The following is a 23,704-nucleotide window of genomic DNA, read 5'->3' on the forward strand; positions in this document are numbered from 1 at the left end:
CTGTTTTCTTAAATTACTTTCAAATTCATGTCAAATTACAGTAATTATCTTTCATTAAATATGTAGCTTGTTATATGAAAGTCTATGTCCATACTAACAATCTAACTGTAGAATAAAAGTATTTTTTCTGCAGAACTGTTTGCACCGTCACTTTATTAAAGGTGGTTGATATTAACAAATCGGGAAAAATCTGTAAAATAATGGTATTTTTCTGTGGAACTGCCAGCATTGTCACTTCATTAAAGGTGTTTGATCGTAATAATTTGGAAAAACTCTGTAGAATAAAGGTATTTTTCGCCAGAACTGTTTGCATCGTCACTTTATTAAAGGTGGTTGATCTTAATAATTTAGTAAAAATCTGTAGAATTACGATATTTTTCCGCAAAACGTTTCATGAAAATTTCTGTAAATATAATGTTTTTGATCATTAATTAGTTTACAATGTTTTACTTTAATTTTATGGTTTTCGTTTGGCAGCCGTAGCCGCCAGTAGATGACCGTTTTTTTACAGAATTTTTTTTTACAGTGTAGACATACATAATAAGTGTCCTTAATTGAGCAACATTGCAGTGTAATACAACATCATAGTATCTATGGTCGCATATTACTTAAAGATACAAAGTCTTCAAGGCAGTGAAGCGTATTACAAAAAGTATCCAGTAACAAACGTGTCCGCACCACTCCACTTACTGCGTCATGGGCTTACTTTATTGTGGCCACTAGATGTCGCACCCCCAAAAAAAAAAAAAAAAAAATACCACTACACTTCAACTTAAAGACAGCATAAGTCCAAAACAGACTGTGAATAGTAAATAGGCTAGTGTTATTTATACCTATAAAAAATAGCTGATAAAAAAAAACAAAAGAGTAGATTTTTGGAAACAAAAATACTGAAAATTAGGGAAATTAACTAACTGCATCGGAAGATAATTTTACTTGATAAGACATCCTTAAATTGAGATTTGGATTCCTAGAAATTAGCAGGACTTTAAGGCTCTAAATAAGTATTTTGATTCTGAAAACAAGCGTCATTCAACCAGCAATTGTTAAATGAAGCATCCTCCAGATGTTGCAGAATCTTTAAACAAGGTTTTCTTTGTGGTAAGAATATCTTATTTGAGTCATTATTTTCTTAATTGTAATATTTTTAAACTTGAATACAAAAAATATAAATATAAATACTAAAATTAAGATTGGACAATATATTTGTGGTAAATATTGGACACAACGTTTTTCAAGCTTATGAGATGCGATGCAAGTGTGTGACACTATTGATAATTTTTTTAATGGTTTTATTTTTTATAAATGGCTGTGATGATAATATCAGTACTTTTGGATTGTTTTGTGTCATGTTTGTGTGTCCTCTCAATTGCTCTGTTGATTGCTAATCTGAATGTCGCTGAGCTGGGTTTGGTTTTGGAATTGGAATTGTATTATTATGGTATTATTGTGTATTATTTCGTTGGATTGATTAATAAAAATAAAAATAAAGGTTGGACAATGACTAGAAATAAGTAAAAATCTCTTAAATCCTGAAACATTTCTAAAAATAAAACGTTAAAGTGGCAAATCATTTGCAGTGTACTGTTCTGTTTGAGTAATTTCACTTGACCAAACCCTTTATAACACTACAAAATAATAAATGCATGTATTCTTTATGCTGATATCACCCTAATATCAGTATCAGTCAGTATTCAAGGCTTCCAAAACACATTTTTGTGTATATTGGACTATTCATGGACAGCAATAATAATTACGTTCATAATATCACGCATGTATGTCTGCCCAGGGTTGCCAATGGCAACACACGTTCTGCCCTGCGCTCTTCTCCTGGCGTCGGCACTCTTGTCCTCGTCACTTGCCACGGGGGATGACCTCATAGTCGATACCAGGAATGGGAAAGTCCAAGGGATGCGTCTCGAAGTGCTGGGTGGTGATGTCCGAGCCTTTCTTGGCATCCCTTATGGAAAAGCTCCCCTGGGCAAACTGAGATTCCGAGCGCCAGAGCCTGCAGAAAGATGGAACTGGGTGAAAGACGCGAGGCGATATCCAAATTCCTGCTTCCAGTTTCCTGATGTCACCTATCCAGGTATGACATCATGGGTTGTAGTTCTCACCTCCAACCTTAATTGCCCTCATTACTAAAGTGAATATGTTTACCTACAGGCATGTCGAGTGTCTGGCACTTTAGCCTGTGCTTTTATTTTGAAACAAGGAAGCAACACTGGGAAAGTGCATGATAGATGATAGTTGCGGTAGTATTGCAACAACTATATATTTTTTTGGCATTCTTACAAATAGTGGCTGTTATGATTCCCAAACATGTGGAAATAAGTGAAACTAGAACAAACCCCGCAAAGGCATTTGCACAATAGATGATGAGCTGTCTTCCTTCTTTAATGTTAGTAGTAGTAGTAGTAGTACGAGTAGTAGTGGTATCGTATTTTTGTTGAAAATAGTTCCCCATTAGTTGCCACCAAGGAGGTATTAGTCTTTCTGGGGTCCATCACACAAGACAATTAACAACATTGAAACGAAAACACAACAATTCATGGAAAAGACACTCAAAAAATGATATGAATATAAAAGGCTATTTGATAAACAGTACTACAATTCATATACAAAAAAAATAATAGTTATATGGTAGGGATGTCCGATAATAGCTTTTTGCCGATATCCGATATTCCGATTATGTCCAACTCTTTAATTACCGATACCGATATCAACCGATACCGATATCAACCGATATATGCAGTCGTGGAATTAACACATTATTATGCCTAATTTGGACAACCAGGTATGGTGAAGATAAGGTACTTTTTTAAAAAATTAATAAAATACGATAAATAAACTAAAAACATTTTCTTGAATAAAAAAGATAGTAAAACAATATAAAAACAGTTACATAGAAACTAGTAATTAATGAAAATGAGTCAAATTAACTGTTAAAGGTTAGTACTATTAGTGGACCAGCAGCACGCACAATCATGTGTGCTTACGGACTGTATCCCTTGCAGACTGTATTGATATATATTGATATATAATGTAGGAACCAGAATATTAATAACAGAAAGAAACAACCCTTTTGTGTGAATGAGTGTAAATGGGGGAGGGAGGTTTTTTGGGTTGGTGCACTAATTGTAAGTGTATCTTGTGTGTTTTTATGTTGATTTAATAAATAAAAAAATAATTTAAAAAAATTAAAAACGATACCGATAATGAAAAAAACGATACCGATCATTTCCGATATTAAATTTTAACGCATTTATCGGCCGATATTATCGGACATCTCTATTATATGGTATAATACGCACATCCTGTACCAGTATTTCTCAAACTATTTTCACTAGTTACCAACTCAGAAAACACTCCCAAGTACCACCATAATGACCAACATTAAATTACAGTAGCGTAGTCGGCCTAAGTACTCATTAAAAAACAAAGCAAGTATATTTAATATGTTTGGCCACTGCAACATTGCACACATTTGTGAAAAGTAACACTGTGTTTGAATATTTAAATGAGTAATTGTTTGGCGTAAGACTAGATGGAGCCTGTTTACCTCTATTGGTTGATAATCACTGCCCTATACAATTATCAACTAAACCAGAAGTCTGCAACCCAAAACGTTGAAAGAGCCATACTGGACCAAAAATACAAAAAACAAATCTGTCTGGAGCCGCAAAAAAATGAAAAGCCGTACTATATAAGTGTTATAATAAAGGCAACACATGACGTAAGTGTCTACATTAGCTATAACAGCCTACTATCAAAATGAGTATGTGTCGCAGGCTAAAGCAAATCTTCGTTGACAGAAATATTTACATTTAATATTTATTCTACGCATTTTTACAACATTAGAAACCATTAGTAAAATAACTCCTGGATATGTGTGTCTTTTAATGGCCAAAGGTATACATGCGTGTGTCTAAGTTAAAAAAAACGGCAGGCTGTCTTTTTTTAATAGATTTATTACAATCTTTGGCAAGCTGGGTAATGTTTGCTGTGGTCTGGAACAACTTGGCACACAAACAACTATCTGAAATGCGGCCAATATTACATACAGATAATGTGTCATGAGACATGCACAACTACATTATATACAAAGAGGATCAACGTAAAGGATATTAAATGAGTGCAAATATACCTACAAAAGGGGCATAATGATGCAATATGTTCATCCAGCTAGCCTAAATAGCATGTTAGCATTTATTAACTTGCAGTCATGCACTGATTAGCACTCCAACAAGTCAATAACACCAACAAAGTGCCCCTTTTGTGAATTCACGCACAGTATAAAACTTTTGGTGGACAAAATGAGACATAGAAGGAATGGAAGATTTTACATGTAAACAAACTGTTGCGTCACAGTCCACACTATGGTGAGTTCAAGAACCGCCGGAATTAGTAGGACAAAACAATGTTCACCAAATACTCTCATCAGAGAAGCATACACACAAACATATTAAACAGTGGGGCTTTCTAACAATTGGGAAGGTGTGTTTCATGTTTGTTGTCCAACAAAAAACATACTAAAACAAACAAAAAAAATTCCCACATCTTTTTCCATTTTCAATCCTTTTTTAAAAATGCTCCAGGGAGCCAATAGGGCGGCACCAAAGAGCCGCATGCGGCTCGAGAGCCGCGGGTTGCTGACCCCTGAATTAAACTATCAGTAAATTTTGGACTTTGCAGGCTTTTTTTTTTAAATGCCTGAATTTGTGGCAGATTTTTGAGGAAGTTGCGGAAAAAGTTGCAGTGTATTCCGTCTTTGGAAAAAAACTAAAATTATACGAAAAAAAACTTAAATGAACATGTGATTTTATGAATTTGGTAACAGTGATAAAAAAAAACTTAAATGAACTTGTGATTTTATGAATTTATTAACAGTGATTTCAACAAAAATTAGTAAAGAAACACTGTGTTGATGTTTTACTCGTTTTATACAGCACATACCTGAAAGTAGACACTAGATGGCAGTAAAAACACAGAAAGTAGGGAAGGGGTTCATATGGCCCCATTCCTGGGTGGATCTCACGTGAGAGGAAGAGGGGGGGTTAATCGATTTCCATCGCAGTCTGCTGAAAATGATGCAACCGACGCTCTGATCAAAGTTGGAATTGGCACAAAACACACTTTAAGATATTCAACTCGCTACCTGCCGCCTGGTGGCAAAACTGGATATTGAACACCGCACATTTGACACGTTTCATGTGTCAGGAAAACTGCGACGAATGGGGCCATATGACTCCCCTTCCTACTGTACTCAGAGCCCATTGTCAAATTAGACTTAGACAAACTTTAATGATCCACCAGGGAAATAGTTCCACACAGTAGCTCAGTTACAAAGGATGGAAAGGATAAGGATGGAAAGGATAATGCACAAAAGCTCACAAAAAGAGGGCGGAAACAAAATGTATAAAGTAGACTAAAAATGTAGCATGGTAGCAATATAAATATAACATTGTGGAGGGGGGTGTGGCCTGCTGACCTGCAGCGAAGCGGGGTGTGCCAGGACCGGCTTCGAGATCAGCGACAGGTGCGTAGATGGCCCACCCGGGCCTGCTTATCTAATCACCTGTCGCTCTGATAAAAGGCAGCACCCGGGGAGAAAAGAGGAGTTGGTGGTGGAGCGAGAGCGAGAGAGAGACTAAGAGACACTTGCTGAAAAGCACGAACAAAAAAGACTTATCGAAAAATAAAACAGTGTCTAAACCCTGAAACGGAGCGGTCATGTCGGTGATTGGTGGTCCGAGGAACCCGGAGGGAAGAAACTTCCACAATTTGGCGCCCAACATGGCCGGACCACCCGAGGAGATGGAAGCCGACCCCCTGACGGCTCTCTCGAGCGAGCTCGCGGCGGTGACAGCGGCCACCACCAACTCCTCTTTCCTCCCCGGCTGCTGCCTTTTAACAGAGCGGCAGGTGATTAGATAAGCAGGCCCAGGTGGGCCATCTACGCACCTGTCGCTGATCTCGAAGCCGGTCCTGGCACACCCCGCTTTGCTGCAGGTCCGCAGGCCACGCCCCCCTCCACAAACATATATGCAATATTTACATATTATATATAATATATACAATATAAATAGCAAACCAATTACCGTGTACAATATTACAGGACAAGCGGTAGAAAATGGATGGATGGATGTAACAGCTGCAGCAAAAAAAAAAAGGGCAGCATAAAAAAAAAAAGAGTAGATCCAGCAGAAAATATACATTTTAAACAGAGAGGTAGCATTACTGTTCTCATTTGATAAATTATATCTAATACCGTGTTTTTCGGAGTATAAGACGCTCCGGCCGAAAATGCATAATAAAGAAGGGAAAAAACATATATAAGTCGCACTGGAGTATAAGTCGCTTTTTTGGGGGAAATTTTTTTTATGTATCCCAACACCAAAAATAGACATTTGAAAGGCAATTTAAAATACATAAGGAATAGTGAACAACAGGCTGAATAAGTGTACGTTATATGAGGCATAAATAACCAACTGAGAACGTGCCTGGTATGTTAACGTAACATATTATGGTAAGAGTCATTCCAATAACTATAACATATAGAACATGCTATACGTTTACCAAACAATCTGTCACTCCTAATCGCTAAATCCCATGAAATCTTATATGTCTAGTCCAGGGGTTGGCAACCCGCGGCTCTAGAGCAGCATGCGGCTCTTTAGCGCCGCCCTAGTGGCTCTCTGGAGCTTTTTCAAAAATGTATGAAAAATAGAAAACGATGAGGGGAAAAAAAAAAAAAAATGTTTTAATAATGTTTCTGTAGGAGGACAAACGTGACACAAACCTCCCTAATTGTTATAAAGCACACTGTTTATATTAAACATGCTTCACTGATTCGAGTATTTAGTGTCCGTTTTGTCCTACTAATTTTGGCGGTCCTTGAACTCACCGTAGTTTGTTTACATGTATAACTTTCTCCGACTTTCTAGGACGTGTTTTATGCCACTTCTTTTTCTCTCTCATTTTCTCCACCAAACTTGTAACGTTGTGCATGAATGCACAAAGGTGAGTTTTGTTGATGTTATTGACTTGTGTGGAGTGCTAACCAGACATATTTGGTCACTGCATGACTGCAAGCTAATCGATGCTAACATGCTATTTAGGCTAGCTATATGTACATATTGCATCATTATGCCTCATTTGTAGGTATATTTGAGGTCATTTAGTTTCCTTTAAGTCATCTTAATTCAATTTATATCTCATGACACACTATCTGTATGTAATATGGCTTTTAATTTTTTGCGGCTCCAGACAGATTTGTTTTTGTATTTTTGGTCCAATATGGCTCTTTCAACATTTTGGGTTGCCGACCCCTGGTCTAGTCTCTTACGTGAATGAGCTAAATAATATTATTTGATATTTTACGCTAATGTGTTAATAATTTCACACATAAGTCGCTCCTGAGTATAAGTCACAAAAAAACTGTGACTTATAGTCCGAAAAATACGGTAATAGTAATAATTAATTATAAATGAATAAAGAAACACCACCAAAGGATTCCTTACTGTCCGCTGCCTGTTCCGTCATCCACAAGTTGCACACTCTGTGTTTGATTGTTTTCATCTTAATCATTCATTTATGTTACAACACACTCACCATCCCCCGCATTCTTGTCAGTCCGCAGATTTTTCTCCATGGAAATGTTTTTTTCTTCTTGGTCTGGTTCCCACCCATTTATAATCTAATATGTCGGAGACTCCAGTGGCTACAGCTTAAGGTCACAGGACACCCTTGGCGTGTTGGTTTCTCCAGCCAACAGTAACCTTGGCAAACAAGAAAATAACAAACAAAAAAAGCCTTCAGATAAGATGCTCCATGGTCATGGGAGGAATTTCAAAAGGATCTGAGGTTACCTGAACTAATCACTTTGGGGGAATTTCAGGGCATTTCAAAAGGATCGATAAACTGGTGCTATTTTTTATTTTATTTTAAATTGTTTTTACTGAAACACCTTATATATACCTATTGTGTATTTTTATTATGTTACGGTTGTAGGTAATTTGTAATTTTTTTTCAAGCCTCCTACTGTAGAAGGAAGTGGCCTGGGTCATGGCTACCCTGCTATTTATGAACACAACCACCTGTCAGGAGTGGTTGTTTGGCAACCAAATATTACCAAGCATATGTACACTGAAAATATGCAAAATATGTTCCTAATATAGACATGCAAACATAAATAGATATGCTGCTGGCAGAACCTACGTACGCCAGCTTTTTATAACAGTGGGTCATAAAATGACTAACCGTGAACTTACAGTGTTTGAGTCATTTTTCCTTTATATAATTCATATGAGCTTTTTCATTTACAGGTTTCAGTGGTGCGGAGATGTGGAACCCAAACACTGAAATGAGCGAGGACTGCCTGTACCTAAATGTCTGGACCACTTCCAGCAAAACCGGTAAGAGCTCACCGCTGGTTCCCGTCCTTGTCTGGATCTACGGGGGATCGTTTACCTCTGGAACGTCCTCTCTGGACATTTACGACGGCCGCTACCTGAGCAAAGCCGAAGGTGTGGTTGTGGTATCAATGAATTACAGGTCAGTATTTATTATATTTAATCACTGATAATGATTAACTGTTTGCATGACTTTTGTCCTGCTGTTGTTCCATCAATTTATGAATTTACTGAACCCATGTAATAAATAAAAACTGCCACATTGCCGGCAGTATAGCGGACCAGTTTCCAGTGAGGGTTGGACTCCGCCAAGGCTGCCCTTGGTCACCGATTCTGTTCATAACTTTTATGGACATAATTTCTAGGCGCAGTCAAGGCGCTGAGGGGATCCGGTTTGGTGGCTGCAGGATTAGGTCTCTGCTTTTTGCAGATGATGTGGTCCTGATGGCTTCATCTGGCCAGGATCTTCAGCTCTCACTGGATCGGCTCGCAGCCGAGTGTGAAGCGATTGCGATGAAAATCAGCACCTCCGAGTCCGAGTCCATGGTTCTCGCCCGGAAAAGGGTGAAGTGTCATCTCCGAGTTGGGGAAGAGACCCTGCCCCATGTGGAGGAGTACAAGTACCTCGGAGTCTTGTTTACGAGTGAGGGAAGTGTGGATCGTGAGATCGACAGGCGGATCGGTGCGGCGTCTTCAGTAATACGGACGCTGTATCGATCTGTTGTGGTGAAGAAGGAGCTGAGCCGGAAGGCAAAGCTCTTAATTTACCGGTCGATCTACGTTCCCATCCTCACCTATGGTCATGAGCTTTGGGTTATGACCGAAAGGACAAGATCACGGGTACAAGCGGCCGAAATGAGTTTCGTCCGCCGGGTGGCGGGGCTCTCCCTTGGAGATAGGGTGAGAAGCTCTGTCATCCGGGGGGAGCTTAAAGTAAAGCCGCTGCTCCTCCACATCGAGAGGAGCCAGATGAGGTGGTTCGGGCATCTGGTCAGGATGCCACCCGGACGCTTTGTTTAGGGCACGTCCGATCGGTAGGAGGCCACGGGGAAGACCCAGGACACGTTGGGAAGACTATGTATCCCGGCTGGCTTGGGAACGCCTCAGGATCCCCCGGGAAGAGCTGGACGAAGTGGATGGGGAGAGGGTAGTCTGGGCTTCTCTACATAGGCTACTGCCCCTGCGACCCGACCTCGGATATGCGGAAGAAATTGGATGGATGGATGTAATAAATGCAGTTTTATATATATATATATATATATATATATATATATATATATATATATATATATATATATATATATATATATATATATATATATATATATATATGTACAACAATAAATGCGTAATAATAGAATGACGCCTCCCCGTGAGGTATGGATCCGGACTTTTGGAATAATTATGACAATTAGGACGCCTGAAAGCAACCTTGGAAAGATAAGAAGGCCTAAGACCATTAAGGCATTTAAAAACCGGTAAAAAAAATACAAATCTTAAAATCGATTCTGGAACACACAGCGAGCCAATGCAGTGATTTTAAAACTGGTGTAATATGGGCCTGCCGCGTATTTGGGATCTGCGAAAAATTGCGCCCTAGTCAATAACCTTCTTTTTGTCTATCCTCTTGTTGTTTTGGCATTCAAGGTCAGGGTTACAATTAACACTTTAATCAAATCAAATCAAATCAACTTTATTTATAAAGCACATTTAAAATTTACCACAGGGGTAGCCAAAGTGCTGTACTATGGGCAGGTTAAAAGATAATACGAGTACCGAGCAAACACAACACAACACAAACAGAACACGATAAAAAATAAATAAATAAAATAACTAAAACATAAAAACAGGTTCACAGCAGGTGTATTACGGGGCGCCATTGCAGGATGGATATCACTCAGTGTTAAAAGCCATGAAATAAAAGTATGTTTTTAAGAGAGATTTAAAAACAGGAAGAGAGGAGGCTTGTCTAACACTCAGAGGTAGGTCGTTCCAGAGCTTGGGAGCAGCAGCGGCGAAAGCTCTGTCACCTCTAAGCTTCAGCCTTGTGTCAGGGACCGTCAGTAGCAGCTGATCGGCTGATCTTAGGGATCGGGTGGGGCAGTAAGGCTGAAGGAGGCCGGAGAGATATGTTGGCGCAAGGTTGTTTAGACATTTAAAAACAAATACAATTAGTTTAAAGTTGATTCGGTAACGAAAACTGACAACACATTTATAAAGTCACAAGTTAATAAAAAACAAAAAATTTTGCCGCAGCTTTAGGCATTTTAGGTTAAACATACCATTGCACTAATTGCACAGTGTGATCATAGACCAGCGGGAGCTAAGAGACGAAAGGGGAATAGCGCCTAAGTCAGGCAAAAGTACCATTCCAGCGCCCACTTAACACCTAAAGCCATATTTTTCCTTTTTGTTCTTTATTCCAAATGAAATGAAAGGTCAAACTCCAAATTTGAGCTTCAATGTGTGTGAGAATTGACTTTGCACTGTCCAATTGTTGCGATGGTCTATAAACAGAGTTGGTGCGCTTGGTTTCTTGGCTTTGCCTGACCACAACAACATCCGGGGTAATGCAGGCCTGTTGGACCAGCGCCTAGCCCTCCAGTGGGTGGCCAGTAATATCGCAGCTTTTGGAGGGGATCCTTCACAGGTAAGCCACTTCTTCGGTGTTACACAGCATTGGTTAAAGTTGAAAAGGTGTCTTATTTTAAGAGGCTCTTGATTTACTGCACTGTTCAGGTCACGATTTTTGGAGAGAGTGCTGGCTCAGCATCTGTAGGCTTCCAGCTCCTCTCCCCGGGGAGTCGTGATCTTTTTCAAAGGGCTGTCATGCAGAGCGGAGCCCCCAATGCGCCCTGGGCAACTCTGAGCAAGACAGTCGCCTATGAAAGGTAATGCCTTTATGTTTGTTGACGTGTCCATTGAATTTTGCACATCATTCACAAAACACATAAGAACACACGTCTTTCCCCTTTCTGTGAATAGATCGTAAAAAACTAACTGCAGGTAATAGGAATATAACCTATTTCGTCTATAAAACATTTACATGCTGTAAGTATGTATGTAATATATAGTAACATGCACATTCCAGATAATATTTACAGTATTACTGTAATTTCTGGAGTATAGAGCGCACCCGTATATAAGCCGCACCCACTACATTTTTGAAGAAAAAAATTGTCAGGTTCAAACACTGATGACATCTATTAAACCAGGGGTGTCCAAAGTGCGGCCCGGGGGCCATTTGCGGCCCGCAGGTAATTTTTTAACGGCCCCACGGCACATTCTAAAAATACGATGAAAAATAATACATTCTGCAAAAATTGCAAAATTGATAATATTGCAAACATTTAAAAAAACATTTAAAAAAAAGTGGAATGAGGTGATATCTAACAAGAAAAAAGTTGCAATGTTGACACAAATCTGCCATGCAGGCTGTTTTTTTTCTTTTGTCTTTGTTTATTTTTCTTTTTTTTGCCATTGCTAAAAAGAAAAAAAAGACTAAAAATCTATGTTATAATGAATTATTAGTTAAAAAATATCACTTTAAAATGTTTTATGTGGAAAAAATATTGCATATATTGTGTGGTTGCCATATAAAAACATCAAAGTTTTATTCGACAAAAGAGCATAAAACAAACAAAATAATAGTTCAAACGTAAAATCGACAGATATATCTGAAGTTGATCTCGTAATTTAAGTGTTAAAAGTAAAAAAAAACTAATAAAAATGTATCACTTTATGAGTGGGGGACCTTGTGGATCCCAAATATATTTAGTAGGATTTTATTTAACTTTTCACTGTGATTATTCAAAAATATTAAATAATTAAAATCAATGGTGTCCTGCATTATTGATCTTTTAAGGCTCTAATTACTAAATACTGCATATTTCAGTGTTACTATAAAAAAACAAAGTTGTCTTTGACAGAAAACCTTTTTTTTTTTTTTGTTACTTTATATCAACCTAAAGTTGATAGAGATTTACTGTAAGCGTTAAATAAAAAAAAATAATAATAATTTGACTTATTTTTAACAGTTTAATGACTGAGACCCTTTATACTCCCCGGGAGCCCTAAAGGTTAAAAAGAAAAAAATCCATATATTTTGTTAAGGTTTGAAAATGAAACATATCAAAATGGCCCCCGCATGCTTAAATTTTTCCGTGTATGGCCCTCAGTGGAAAAAGTTTAGGCATCCCTGTATTAAACAGACGAGAAGCAAGGAATCATGCAGAGACAGAGTTCAATTTGGCTCAATGAGGAGACACGTGTTTTGGGCTGTATTCTAGTTACAGATCCAAACTACGTTCTAAAAGTCCAGCCCACGTGATTCCTCTATTTATTTGGGAGGTCCCTGGTTGCATCACTGAAGCTGTCGCTGAGGGAAGGCGGTAATCTCGACAGCTCCAGTTAGACACAATATATGATTATACAAAAATGCAGATGTATTGACGCTGGTGATATCGCCCCGTCTCTGCTTTGTCTGCGTCCCGGTACCCGATGCTCGGCCTTGGCAGTCAGCAGACCGAGTCTGGACACAACACTGATATGAGACGGCTGGCAAGCACAGATAGAAAAAATACATATAATAACTATAGCAACGGCCCTTAAGCATAAAGCTGTGTGATAATATATACATGATTATTCTAACAAAAATAGTTTTCATATATTAGCCGCACCGGATTATAAGACAAATATATAAATGTTGTCAAATTAGTTATTTACATGGAAATATTTTGTAAATGTTGTTTCCAAACAGTGCCTGAAACACGGTAGTAAAACGGCTGATCAAACAAAACAAAAGTAATCGTCATGGACCCGCTTGCTACGGAAGCTAGCTCTTCAATCAGCAAACAGACTCACTCAATAAATCCACGGTGACGTTTCAGTGAATTTACGAAACTGAAACAATACAAAAAGAATGCCTTTGTAAGGTAATACTTTTACCATGAATTGATTAACGTGGACCCCGACTTAAACAAGTTGAAAAACGTATTCGGGTGGTCAATTGTACGGAATGCGTACTGTACTGTGCAATCTACTAATAAAAGTTTCAATCAATCAATCAAAACACAGCGCATATCATTATGTCAAGATAATGGCACTAGCATTTAATTAATTTAAGAATAGTTTTCAACATATTGAGCAAAAAGGTCTAGTTTTTTTTTCTACCAAGAAAAGTGCACTTGTTATTAGTGAGAATATACTTATTTTAAGCTATTTTTGGGTTCATTGAGGTTGGCTAATTTTACTTGCTTTGGAAAGTCTTGACAAGCCAAATGTTCTTGTTCTATTGGCAGATAATTTTGCTTAGTTCAAATAAAATACCCCTAATTTTTGTAATTTTTTTTTCTTGTTTTTGAACACTGACTTTTTGCAGTGAACATTGCTGTATGTAGACTTTTGACCCAGCAGATTTTGGTCACATTTTCAGTAGACCCATAATAAATTCATAAAAGAACCAAACTTCATGAATGTTTTTTTTTGTGACAAATCCAATCACTTTATCACATAAAAATAAGAGTTGTAGAAAATATTGGAAACTCAAGACAGCCATGACATTATGTTCTTTACAAGTGTATGTCAACTTTTGACCACGATCAAGTGTTGTTGCGGTTTTTTGTTTTGTTCTTTTAGACCACTTTGTAGGAATAGTTAAATCCTCAGTTGCCTCATACTAGCAGCATTTTACTATTTGGAATGCACAGTGTGTTCTTGTCTCACAGAAAATAGTTATTTAGTTATGAGTGACATTTACACTGCAAAAAGTCAGTGTTCAAAAACAAGAAAAAAAATACAAAAATTAGTGGTATTTTATTTGAACTAAGCAAACTTATCTGCCAATAGAACAAGAAAATGTGGCTTGTCAAGACTTTCCAAAACAAGTAAAATTAGCTAACCTCAATGAACCCAAAAACAGCTTAAAATAAGTATATTCTCACTAATAACAAGTGCACTTTTCTTGGTAGAAAAAAAATAGACCTTTTTGCTCAATATGTTGAAAAATATTCTTAAATTAATTAAATGCTAGTGCCATTATCTTGACATAATGATATGTGCTTGGCATCATGATTTTTTGTTCATGCTTGAAGTAAGACATTATTACTTTAAAAAAGTAGTTGTATACTTGTGAGTGTTGATGAGACAGCTTTGCAACAGTTGATATTCTAATTCCAAACATGTTTTACTCAATATAGGTCATACAATCTCAGCAACAAGCTGTAATATATTACTGAGATAATTTTTAGGACCAAAACCCTTAAAACAAGTAAAACACTCTAACATAAAATCTGCTTAGTGAGAAGAATTATCTTATCAGAGAGAAAATAAGCAAATATCACCCTTATTTGAGATATTTAATCTTACTTAGATTTCAGTTTTTGCAGTGTACCTTTGAAATTATTAAAGACTAGCTCCAATGACTTAAAAAAAACAAAAACTTCTCACTGTTGAAATTGTGTTCTTTAGACCCCAAACTATTTGAGACTGAATCAACAGAGTCTCTGTGGGTTGCAGTCGACTAACGCATAATCACTTCACTTGCTTCATGAAGCACTTCATCATCAATCATTTGCACCTAATCTTTATTGATTATATTATGCGCATCCCCAGTTGACACAATCTGACGTTGTTATTATTCATTGTCCCATCCATTTGATGTTTAGCAGTGGCGTGTCATTGTATAACCGATTTTTCCACCCAGGTCCGTGATGCTCGCAACATTACTGGGGTGTCCCACGGATCCCCCAGCCCATCTGGACACGTGCCTGCAGAAGGTTGATGCACGGAGCATAGCCTCAAAGCAATTCGATGTTCTCCCAGAGACATCTTTTTTGGCCATGCCCTTTGTGCCCATTGTCGACGGCTACTTCCTACCGGATGAACCCGAAGTAGGTGTGGCTTTGATTCAGTTTAAAGTACTGTGTGACGGGCCGTTGCATGCTTCATGCTTTCAATATAACTATTGTACAAAAAATATGTGTATAAAAACCACTACAATAGATTTTACGGCAAAAAACTGCCATCATTAAACCCAGGGGTCGGCAAACACAAATACAAAAACAAAAATCTGTCTGGAGCCGCAAAAAATGTAAAAGCCTAATATAAGTGCTATAATGAATGTATGTGTCTATATTACCTACAGTATATTAGCCTATTATCCAAATGACTTTAAAAGTCTTTTATAAGTGTTATATAGAAGGCAACATTTGACGTAAGTGTATATATTAGCTATATTAGTCTACTATCAAAATGACTTTAAAAGTCTTTTTAAGTGTTATAATGAAGGCAACATATGATGCAAGTGTCTATATTAGCTATATTAGCCTACTACCAAAATGACTTTAAAAGTATTTCATAAGTGTTATAATAAAGGCAACACATGATGTAAGTGTCTATATTAGCCTACTATCAAGATGACTTTAAAAGTATTGTATAAGTGTTATAATGAAGGCAACACATGATGTAAGTGTCTATATTAGCTATATTAGCCTACCATCAAGATGACTTTAAAAGTATTTTATAAGTGTTATAATGAAGGCAACACATGATGTAAGTGTCTATATTAGCTATATTAGCCTACTATCAAGATGACTTTAAAAGTATTTTATAAGTGTTATAATGAATGCAACATATGATGCAAGTGTCCATATTAGCTATATTATCCTACTATCAAAATGACTTTAAAAGTATTTTATAAGTGTTATAATGAATGCAACATATGATGCAAGTGTCTATATTAGCTATATTAGCCTACTATCAAAATGACTTTAAAAGTATTTTTTAAGTGTTATAATGAAGGCAACATATGATGCAAGTGTCTATATTAGCTATGTTAGCCTACTATCAAAATGACTTTAAAAGTATTTTATAAGTGTTATATGAAGGCAACACATGATGTAAGTGTCTATATTAGCCTACTATCAAGATGACTTTAAAAGTATTTTATAAGTGTTATAATGAAGGCAACATATGATGCAAGTGTCTATATTAGCTATATTAGCCTACTATCAAAATTACTTTAAAAGTATTTTATAAGTGTTATAATGAAGGCAACACATGATGCAAGTGTCTATATTAGCTATAATAGTCTAATATCAAAATGACTTTAAAAGTATTTTGTAAGTGTTATAATGAAGGCAATATATGATGTAAGTGTCTATATTAGCCTACTATCAAAATTACTTTAAAAGTATTTTATAAGTGTTATAATGAAGGCAACACATGATGTTAGTGTCTATATTAGCTATATTAGCCTACTATCAAAATTACTTTAAAAGTATTTTATAAGTGTTATAATGAAGGCAACACATGATGGACGTGTCTATATTAGCTATATTAGCCTACTATCAAGATGACTTTAAAAGTATTTTATAAGTGTTATTATGAATGCAACATATGATGCAAGTGTCTATATTAGCTATATTAGCCTACTATCAAAATGACTTTAAAAGTATTTTTTAAGTGTTATAATGAAGGCAATATATGATGCAAGTGTCTATATTAGCTATGTTAGCCTACTATCAAAATTACTTTAAAAGTATTTTATAAGTGTTATAATGAAGGCAACACATTATGTAAGTATCTATATTAGCTATATTAGCCTACTATAAAGATGACTTTAACAGTCTTTTTTAAGTGTTATAATGAAGGCAACACATGATGTAAGTGTCTATATTAGCTATATTAGCCTACTATCAAAATTACTTTAAAAGTATTTTATAAGTGTTATAATGAAGGTAACGCGTTATGTAAGTATTAATACTAGCTATATTAGCCTACTATAAAGATGACTTTAACAGTCTTTTTTAAGTGTTATAATGAAGACAACACATGATGTAAGTGTCTATATTAGCTATATTAGCCTACTATCAAGATGACTTTACAAGTCTTTTATAAGTGTTATAATGAAGGCAACACATTATGTAAGTATCTATATTAGCTATATTAGCCTACTATCAAAATGACTTTAAAAGTATTTTATAAGTGTTATAATGAAGGCAACACATGATGTAAGTGTCTATATTAGCTATATTAGCCTACCATCAAGATGACTTTAAAAGTATTTTATAAGTGTTATAATGAAGGCAACACATGATGTAAGTGTCTATATTAGCTATATTAGCCTACCATCAAGATGACTTTAAAAGTATTTTATAAGTGTTATAATGACGGCAACACATTATGTAAGTGTCTTCATTAGCTATATTAGCCTACTATCAAGATGACTTTACAAGTCTTTTATAAGTGTTATAATGAAGGCAACACATGATGTAAGTGTCTATATTAGCTATATTAGCCTACTATAAAGATGACTTTAAAAGTATTTTATAAGTGTTATAATGAATGCAACATATGATGCAAGTGTCTATATTAGCTATATTAGCCTACTATCAAAATTACTTTAAAAAAGTGTTTTATAAGTGTTATAATGACGGCAACACATTATGTAAGTGTCTTCATTAGCTATATTAGCCTACTATCAAGATGACTTTAAAAGTATTTTATAAGTGTTATAATGAATGCAACATATGATGCAAGTGTCTATATTAGCTATATTATCCTACTATCAAAATTACTTTAAAAGTATTTTTTAAGTGTTATAATGAAGGCAACATATGATGCAAGTGTCTATATTAGCTATGTTAGCCTACTATCAAAATGACTTTAAAAGTATTTTATAAGTGTTATAATGATGGCAACACATTATGTAAGTATCTATATTAGCTATATTAGCCTACTATAAAGATGACTTTAACAGTCTTTTATAAGTGTTATAATGAAGGCAACACATGATGTAAGTGTCTATATTAGCTATATTAGCCCACTATCAAAATTACTTTAAAAAAGTGTTTTATAAGTGTTATAATGACGGCAACACATTATGTAAGTGTCTTCATTAGCTATATTAGCCTACTATCAAGATGACTTTACAAGTCTTTTATAAGTGTTATAATGAAGGCAACACATGATGTAAGTGTCTATATTTTCTATATTAGCCAACTATCAAAGGCTGATGCAAATCTTCATTGACATAAATGTTGTATTTTAATTTTTATTCTACACATTTTTGCAACATTGTAGAAAGGTCAAAGGTATAGATGTGTGTGTTTAAGTTTAAGGAAACGGCAGGCTGTCTTCTTCTAATGGATTTATTACAATCTTTGGCAAGCTGGGTAATGTTTGCTGTGGTCTGGAACAACATGGCACACAAACAACTATGAGAAATGCAGCGGATATTACATGCAGATAATGTGTCATGAGACATGCAAATATTAATTAAATATAGTAATGCAAAGTCAAAACAATGATTGTAATTTTTACGGTAAAACAAATGATAACTCAGTTGCCAGCATTTTGCTGTCAAAATATAAGTGGTACCTTTTTTTAATTTACAGTAATGCACTGTAAAAACAACGACAACCGATGTTACTGTAAACAAAAACTGGCGGCTCAGTCGCCAGAATTTTACGGTAAAAATAACAGTGGTAATCATTTCCAATTTGCAGTAATGCACTGTAAAAACTTGTCATGAGTAAAGTGCATAACTTCAAACCGACACAGCGAGCGTGACTTTGAGGAATTTGTATTGTGTTACAAACTTTTGTGTGGTGTTGCTTCCTTATTTGTCATTATTTAAAGCTGATTGTAATGTGTAGCAGTGGCAGCTGATCTGAATGTGACAGTTGGTCAGTTTGAACAAAAAATACCGATAGCAGTAGCGTTAGTCCAGAATCTTCACGGTCCTCATGGTCCGACCTATTTAGGAACCGGTACCAAACAAATAACGGTAGTCTGTATATATTCCTAATCATCAATGATTTGTAGGTCAATATATTGTCGAGCAAAATTAGTTTTTGGCCCTGGCCTACCTTTTAACATGCCAGCTATACGGAAACGTGGACCTCGACCAGTGTTTTTCTCAGCTATGGTCCTTATAGGCCTCAGTTGTTATACACTTTTCCACCACTTGGGGCGGTAATGCATCAGTCAGTTGACAAGCTCAACAATCAAGAGGACGACGAAGAAAAAAGTCATATAAAAGTTTCTTAAACTTAAAAACTGGCTTTTAGTATTTAAAGTAAGGCCAAACTCATTTTGTTTGAACCACCACAGGTCGTTTCCCGTATTTAATGCATAGCTAAAACAATCAATGATGTTCACAAAGCTAACTAGTTACCATTTATGGATTGTGTCCATTAGCTTATATATGACGGTGTGGGGCCTAGATACTACGCTTAAAATTGAACAGATGTTTACCTTATCCCAATAAACATCTGTTCAGTATTTTAACATAAAAGTGTTTGATTGTGAGGCATTAAAAGCCACAAAATGCAACGGGTCCATCAGACCCACAAACGCTGGCTGAGTAACAACAATATGAACGTTGCATGGAAATTTCTCTGCCAGTTTCTGCATCCAAAAGGATTCTACTTTTGTGTTTCTGCACCTGCGGTTCCCACACAAGGTTGCAACATTGTTTGTCAACACTGTCTGTTCTCATGTTCTCGCACATTTGACCCTCTGATGTTCTGTGTACCTACACTCTGTCCTCCTCCTGTCTCGGCCTGCTGTGTGTGTGTGTTTGCGTGTGGTACATAGAACATCAATTTCCACACTTCTATTAGCCTCGGGGCCAGTGGTAATAGAAATGTGTAAGGGGGGTGTATGGTGTGTGTTCATTAAATATGTATTCTGATATATGTTCTTCACAGAAAATGAGCCAAAGCCAGTGAGTCTCAGTTTGAAAAATTAATTAATTGTATCATTTTTCTTTTAATAAAAATCGAAAACGAGTCCCACAGACCCGAACACCACACAAGGGTTATTTGTGTTTGTGTTTTTGTTTTTTATCTGAGTGTTTTATCATTTTTCTTTAAAGTCGTAAATGAGATTTGTTTATTTGTGGGTGTTTCCATTACCTCAGCTAACCCTAACCCATAGATTTAGCACAATCTTAAGAATTGGATTCAACTATAAAACGTTTTCCTGAAAAAAACTATTATTTAAGATTAAATAAATCGGGTGGGGTTAAATCAGTAAAATCATGTCCAGATTCAAAAGTGGAGAGACTTGGGTAGAAGTCCGTGTGGAACCTGAAAACTGAATAAACAGAACGAAAGAGTTTCAAACAAAAAAAGTCTAATTTTTTCTTTGTAATTTCATGGCAGGTGCTGCTGCAAAGTACCGACTTCCCGAAGAAAGAATTGTTGATTGGATTAAACAAGGATGAAGGGACTTACTTTTTAGCGTACGGAATGCCTGGATTTAGCAACACCGGCCAGGGTCTCATCACCAGGAAGGAGTTCACGGAAGGTTTGCAGATTGTTATGGCAGACGTTGGCTCTGTGGCAGCAGACGCAGCAATTTTCCAGTACACCGATTGGACAGATGAAAATAACAGGATGAAAAACCGTGACTCTCTTGGAAGTCTGATTGGAGACCAATATTTTGTTTGTCCTCCGCTGGAGTTTGCGCAAAGGTAACTGCACGTACCTGAAGTGGATTGACGTGGGTAAATCTTGTGGAGTTTGGGTAGGATTTGTTTTGTAGGAAATACTAAATTATCACGTATCTATTTTTAAACTGCAAATGTTAAGGCCCTTTTGTGTGGTCTTGCTTCCTTATTTGTCATTATTTAAAGCTTAAAGAAGTCGTCAAGTAGGAATGTCAAGATATTAACATTTCATAGGCTGGTTATCGTCAACTAATATTATGACGATCGTTACTATCACGATAATATTAAATGTGCTCAAAAAGTGCTGATGCACATACTGGAATTGTTCAAGTTTTATTTAAAAAAATAATAATAAAATGAACACACAATATACCATATTTTACGAACTATAGTATCTAGTATTTAAAGGCCTACTGAAATGATTTTTTTTTATTTAAACGGGAATAGCAGATCCATTCTATGTGTCATACTTGATCATTTCGCGATATTGCCATATTTTTGCTGAAAGGATTTAGTAGAGAAAATCGACGATAAAGTTCGCAACTTTTGCTCGCTGATAAAAAAAAAGCCTTGCCTGTACCGGAAGTAGCGTGACGTCACAGGAGCTAGTATTCCTCACAATTCCCCATTGTTTACAATGGAGCGAGAGAGATTCGGACCGAGAAAGTGACGATTACCCCATTAATTTGAGCGAGGATGAAAGATTCGTAGATGAGGAACGTTACAGTGAAGGACTTGAGAGGCAGTGATGGACGTATCTTTTTTCGCTCTGACCGTAACTTAGGTACAAGCTGGCTCATTGGATTCCACACTCTCTCCTTTTTCTATTGTGGATCACGGATTTGTATTTTAAACCACCTCGGATACTATATCCTCTTGAAAATGAGAGTCGAGAACGCGAAATGGACATTCAGTGCCTTTTATCTCCACGACAATACATCGGCGAAATGCTTTAGCTACGAGCTAACGTGATAGCATTGTGCTTTAACTGCATATAGAAACAAAACAAATAAACCCCTGACTGGAAGGATAGAAAGAAAATCAACAATACTATTAAACCGTGGACATGTAAATACACGGTTAATGCTTTCCAGGCAGGCGAAGGTTAACAATGCTGTGCTAACGACGCCATTGAAGCTATCTTAGCAACTTAGCAACCAGACCTCACAGAACTATGTACTCTCTCCTTTTTCTATTGTGAATCACGGATTTGTATTTTAAACCACCTCGGATACTATATCCTCTTGAAAATGAGAGTCGAGCACGCGAAATGGACATTTAAAGTGACTTATCTCCAAGACAATACATCGGTGACACACTTAGCTACTGAGCTAGCGCGATAGCATCGTTCTCAAATGAAGATAGAAACAAAATAAATAAACCCCTGACTGGAAGGATAGAAAGAAAATCAACAATACTATTAAACCGTGGACGTGTAAATACACGGTTAATGCTTTCCAGGCTGGCGAAGGTTAACAATGCTGTGCTAACGACGCCATTGAAGCTAACTTAGCAACTTAGCAACCAGACCTCACAGAACTATGTACTCTCTCCTTTTTCTATTGTGAATCACAGACTCAATAACTCCACGGTGACCATTTTGGGTGAATTTACGAAACCGAAACAATACAAAAAGAATGTCATTGTAAGTTAGTAATACTAACACATACACTTCTAAACGTGTTAGCATATTCGCTATTGCTAACGACACTTGCTTCGTTACAATATTAAAGCAAATATGCATGAAAACACTCCTACAAACATCACACATGGGACGGTTTAGTAAGTAAGAATTGTTTGTTATACTGTAAAACTTAAAAACGTTGCTGAGAGTATGGAATGAACAATCCTTTGGAGCAGAAACGCCATGGATCAATGTACTTCCGGCACGAAACAGGAAGTACATTGTCAACCCGCATCACCAAAAAAACGGCACCGATAGCACAAAAAATAACACACTTTTTCATTGTCCGTCGGTGTAATATGAAAACTATTTGTTGAATACAAAACATTCTGACGTTAGCAATAAAAAATGCATAAATCATCCGCACCGTTTCATCAACCGCAGGGTTCAATTTTAGGAAAAATGTAGCGGCTTGTAGTCCGGAAATATGATTTTTGTTTGAGTGTTTATATATGTTTATTTTTGTCCATTTTAATTTGTAAAAGTTTGTGTTTTTTTAGGGGTATGTTCTTTCTTAATGGGGAAAGACGTTAATCTTTAATCATGTTAGCATTTAAGCTAGATCCGTGGGTTTCTCAAACTGCAGTTGTCAAGCACGGTTTTACGATAATTCTAAAGGCTTTACCGCGGTTTATCATGAACACCTTTTATAGTTACATCAAGTACTCTTTGCTATATACAAACAACCTCGAAACCAACCAGCTCCATGATCCTGTGTCCTCACCCCCTACAGGTACTCACATCATGGTGGTAAAACCTTCTTCTATTTGTTTGACCACCGATCTTCCATTAATTATTGGCCGGCGTGGATGGGCGTCATGCATGGCTACGAGATCGAATTTGTGTTTGGAATGCCACTGAATGCCAACTTGGGATACACCAGGAGTGAAGTGAACATGACCAGGAGACTCCTGAAACACTGGGCTAGTTTTGCAAGGACGGGGTATGTGTATTCCGTACACCTGCATTCACAAACCCCAAAACCAGTGTAGTTGGCACGTAGCGTAAATCGTAAATAAAAACAAAATACAATGATTTTCAAATCCTTTACAACTTATATTCAATTGAATAGACTGCAAAGACGAAAGCCATTTATCAACAACACCCAGGGCTCATCTAAGATGGACTGATGCAAAGTGGAAAAGTGTT

The 23,704-nt window shown here is 36.6% G+C and overlaps 1 protein-coding gene across 1 annotated transcript in view; it reads left to right on the forward strand.

Moving 5' to 3' along the window:
- LOC133663948 (acetylcholinesterase-like) overlaps positions 1 to 23,704 on the forward strand; it is a 30,421-nt gene that overhangs the window by 930 nt on the left and 5,787 nt on the right. The window contains exons 2-8 of the mRNA XM_062068688.1: positions 1,790 to 2,089; positions 8,328 to 8,556; positions 10,932 to 11,064; positions 11,154 to 11,305; positions 15,118 to 15,304; positions 20,585 to 20,895; positions 23,289 to 23,498. Of these exons, the coding sequence (XP_061924672.1) occupies positions 1,798 to 2,089; positions 8,328 to 8,556; positions 10,932 to 11,064; positions 11,154 to 11,305; positions 15,118 to 15,304; positions 20,585 to 20,895; positions 23,289 to 23,498 (1,514 nt within the window). The 5' untranslated portion in view covers positions 1,790 to 1,797. The remainder of the gene's footprint in view (positions 1 to 1,789; positions 2,090 to 8,327; positions 8,557 to 10,931; positions 11,065 to 11,153; positions 11,306 to 15,117; positions 15,305 to 20,584; positions 20,896 to 23,288; positions 23,499 to 23,704) is intronic.

Source organism: Entelurus aequoreus, linkage group LG13, assembly GCF_033978785.1.
Source record: "Entelurus aequoreus isolate RoL-2023_Sb linkage group LG13, RoL_Eaeq_v1.1, whole genome shotgun sequence".
NCBI lineage: Eukaryota > Metazoa > Chordata > Actinopteri > Syngnathiformes > Syngnathidae > Entelurus > Entelurus aequoreus.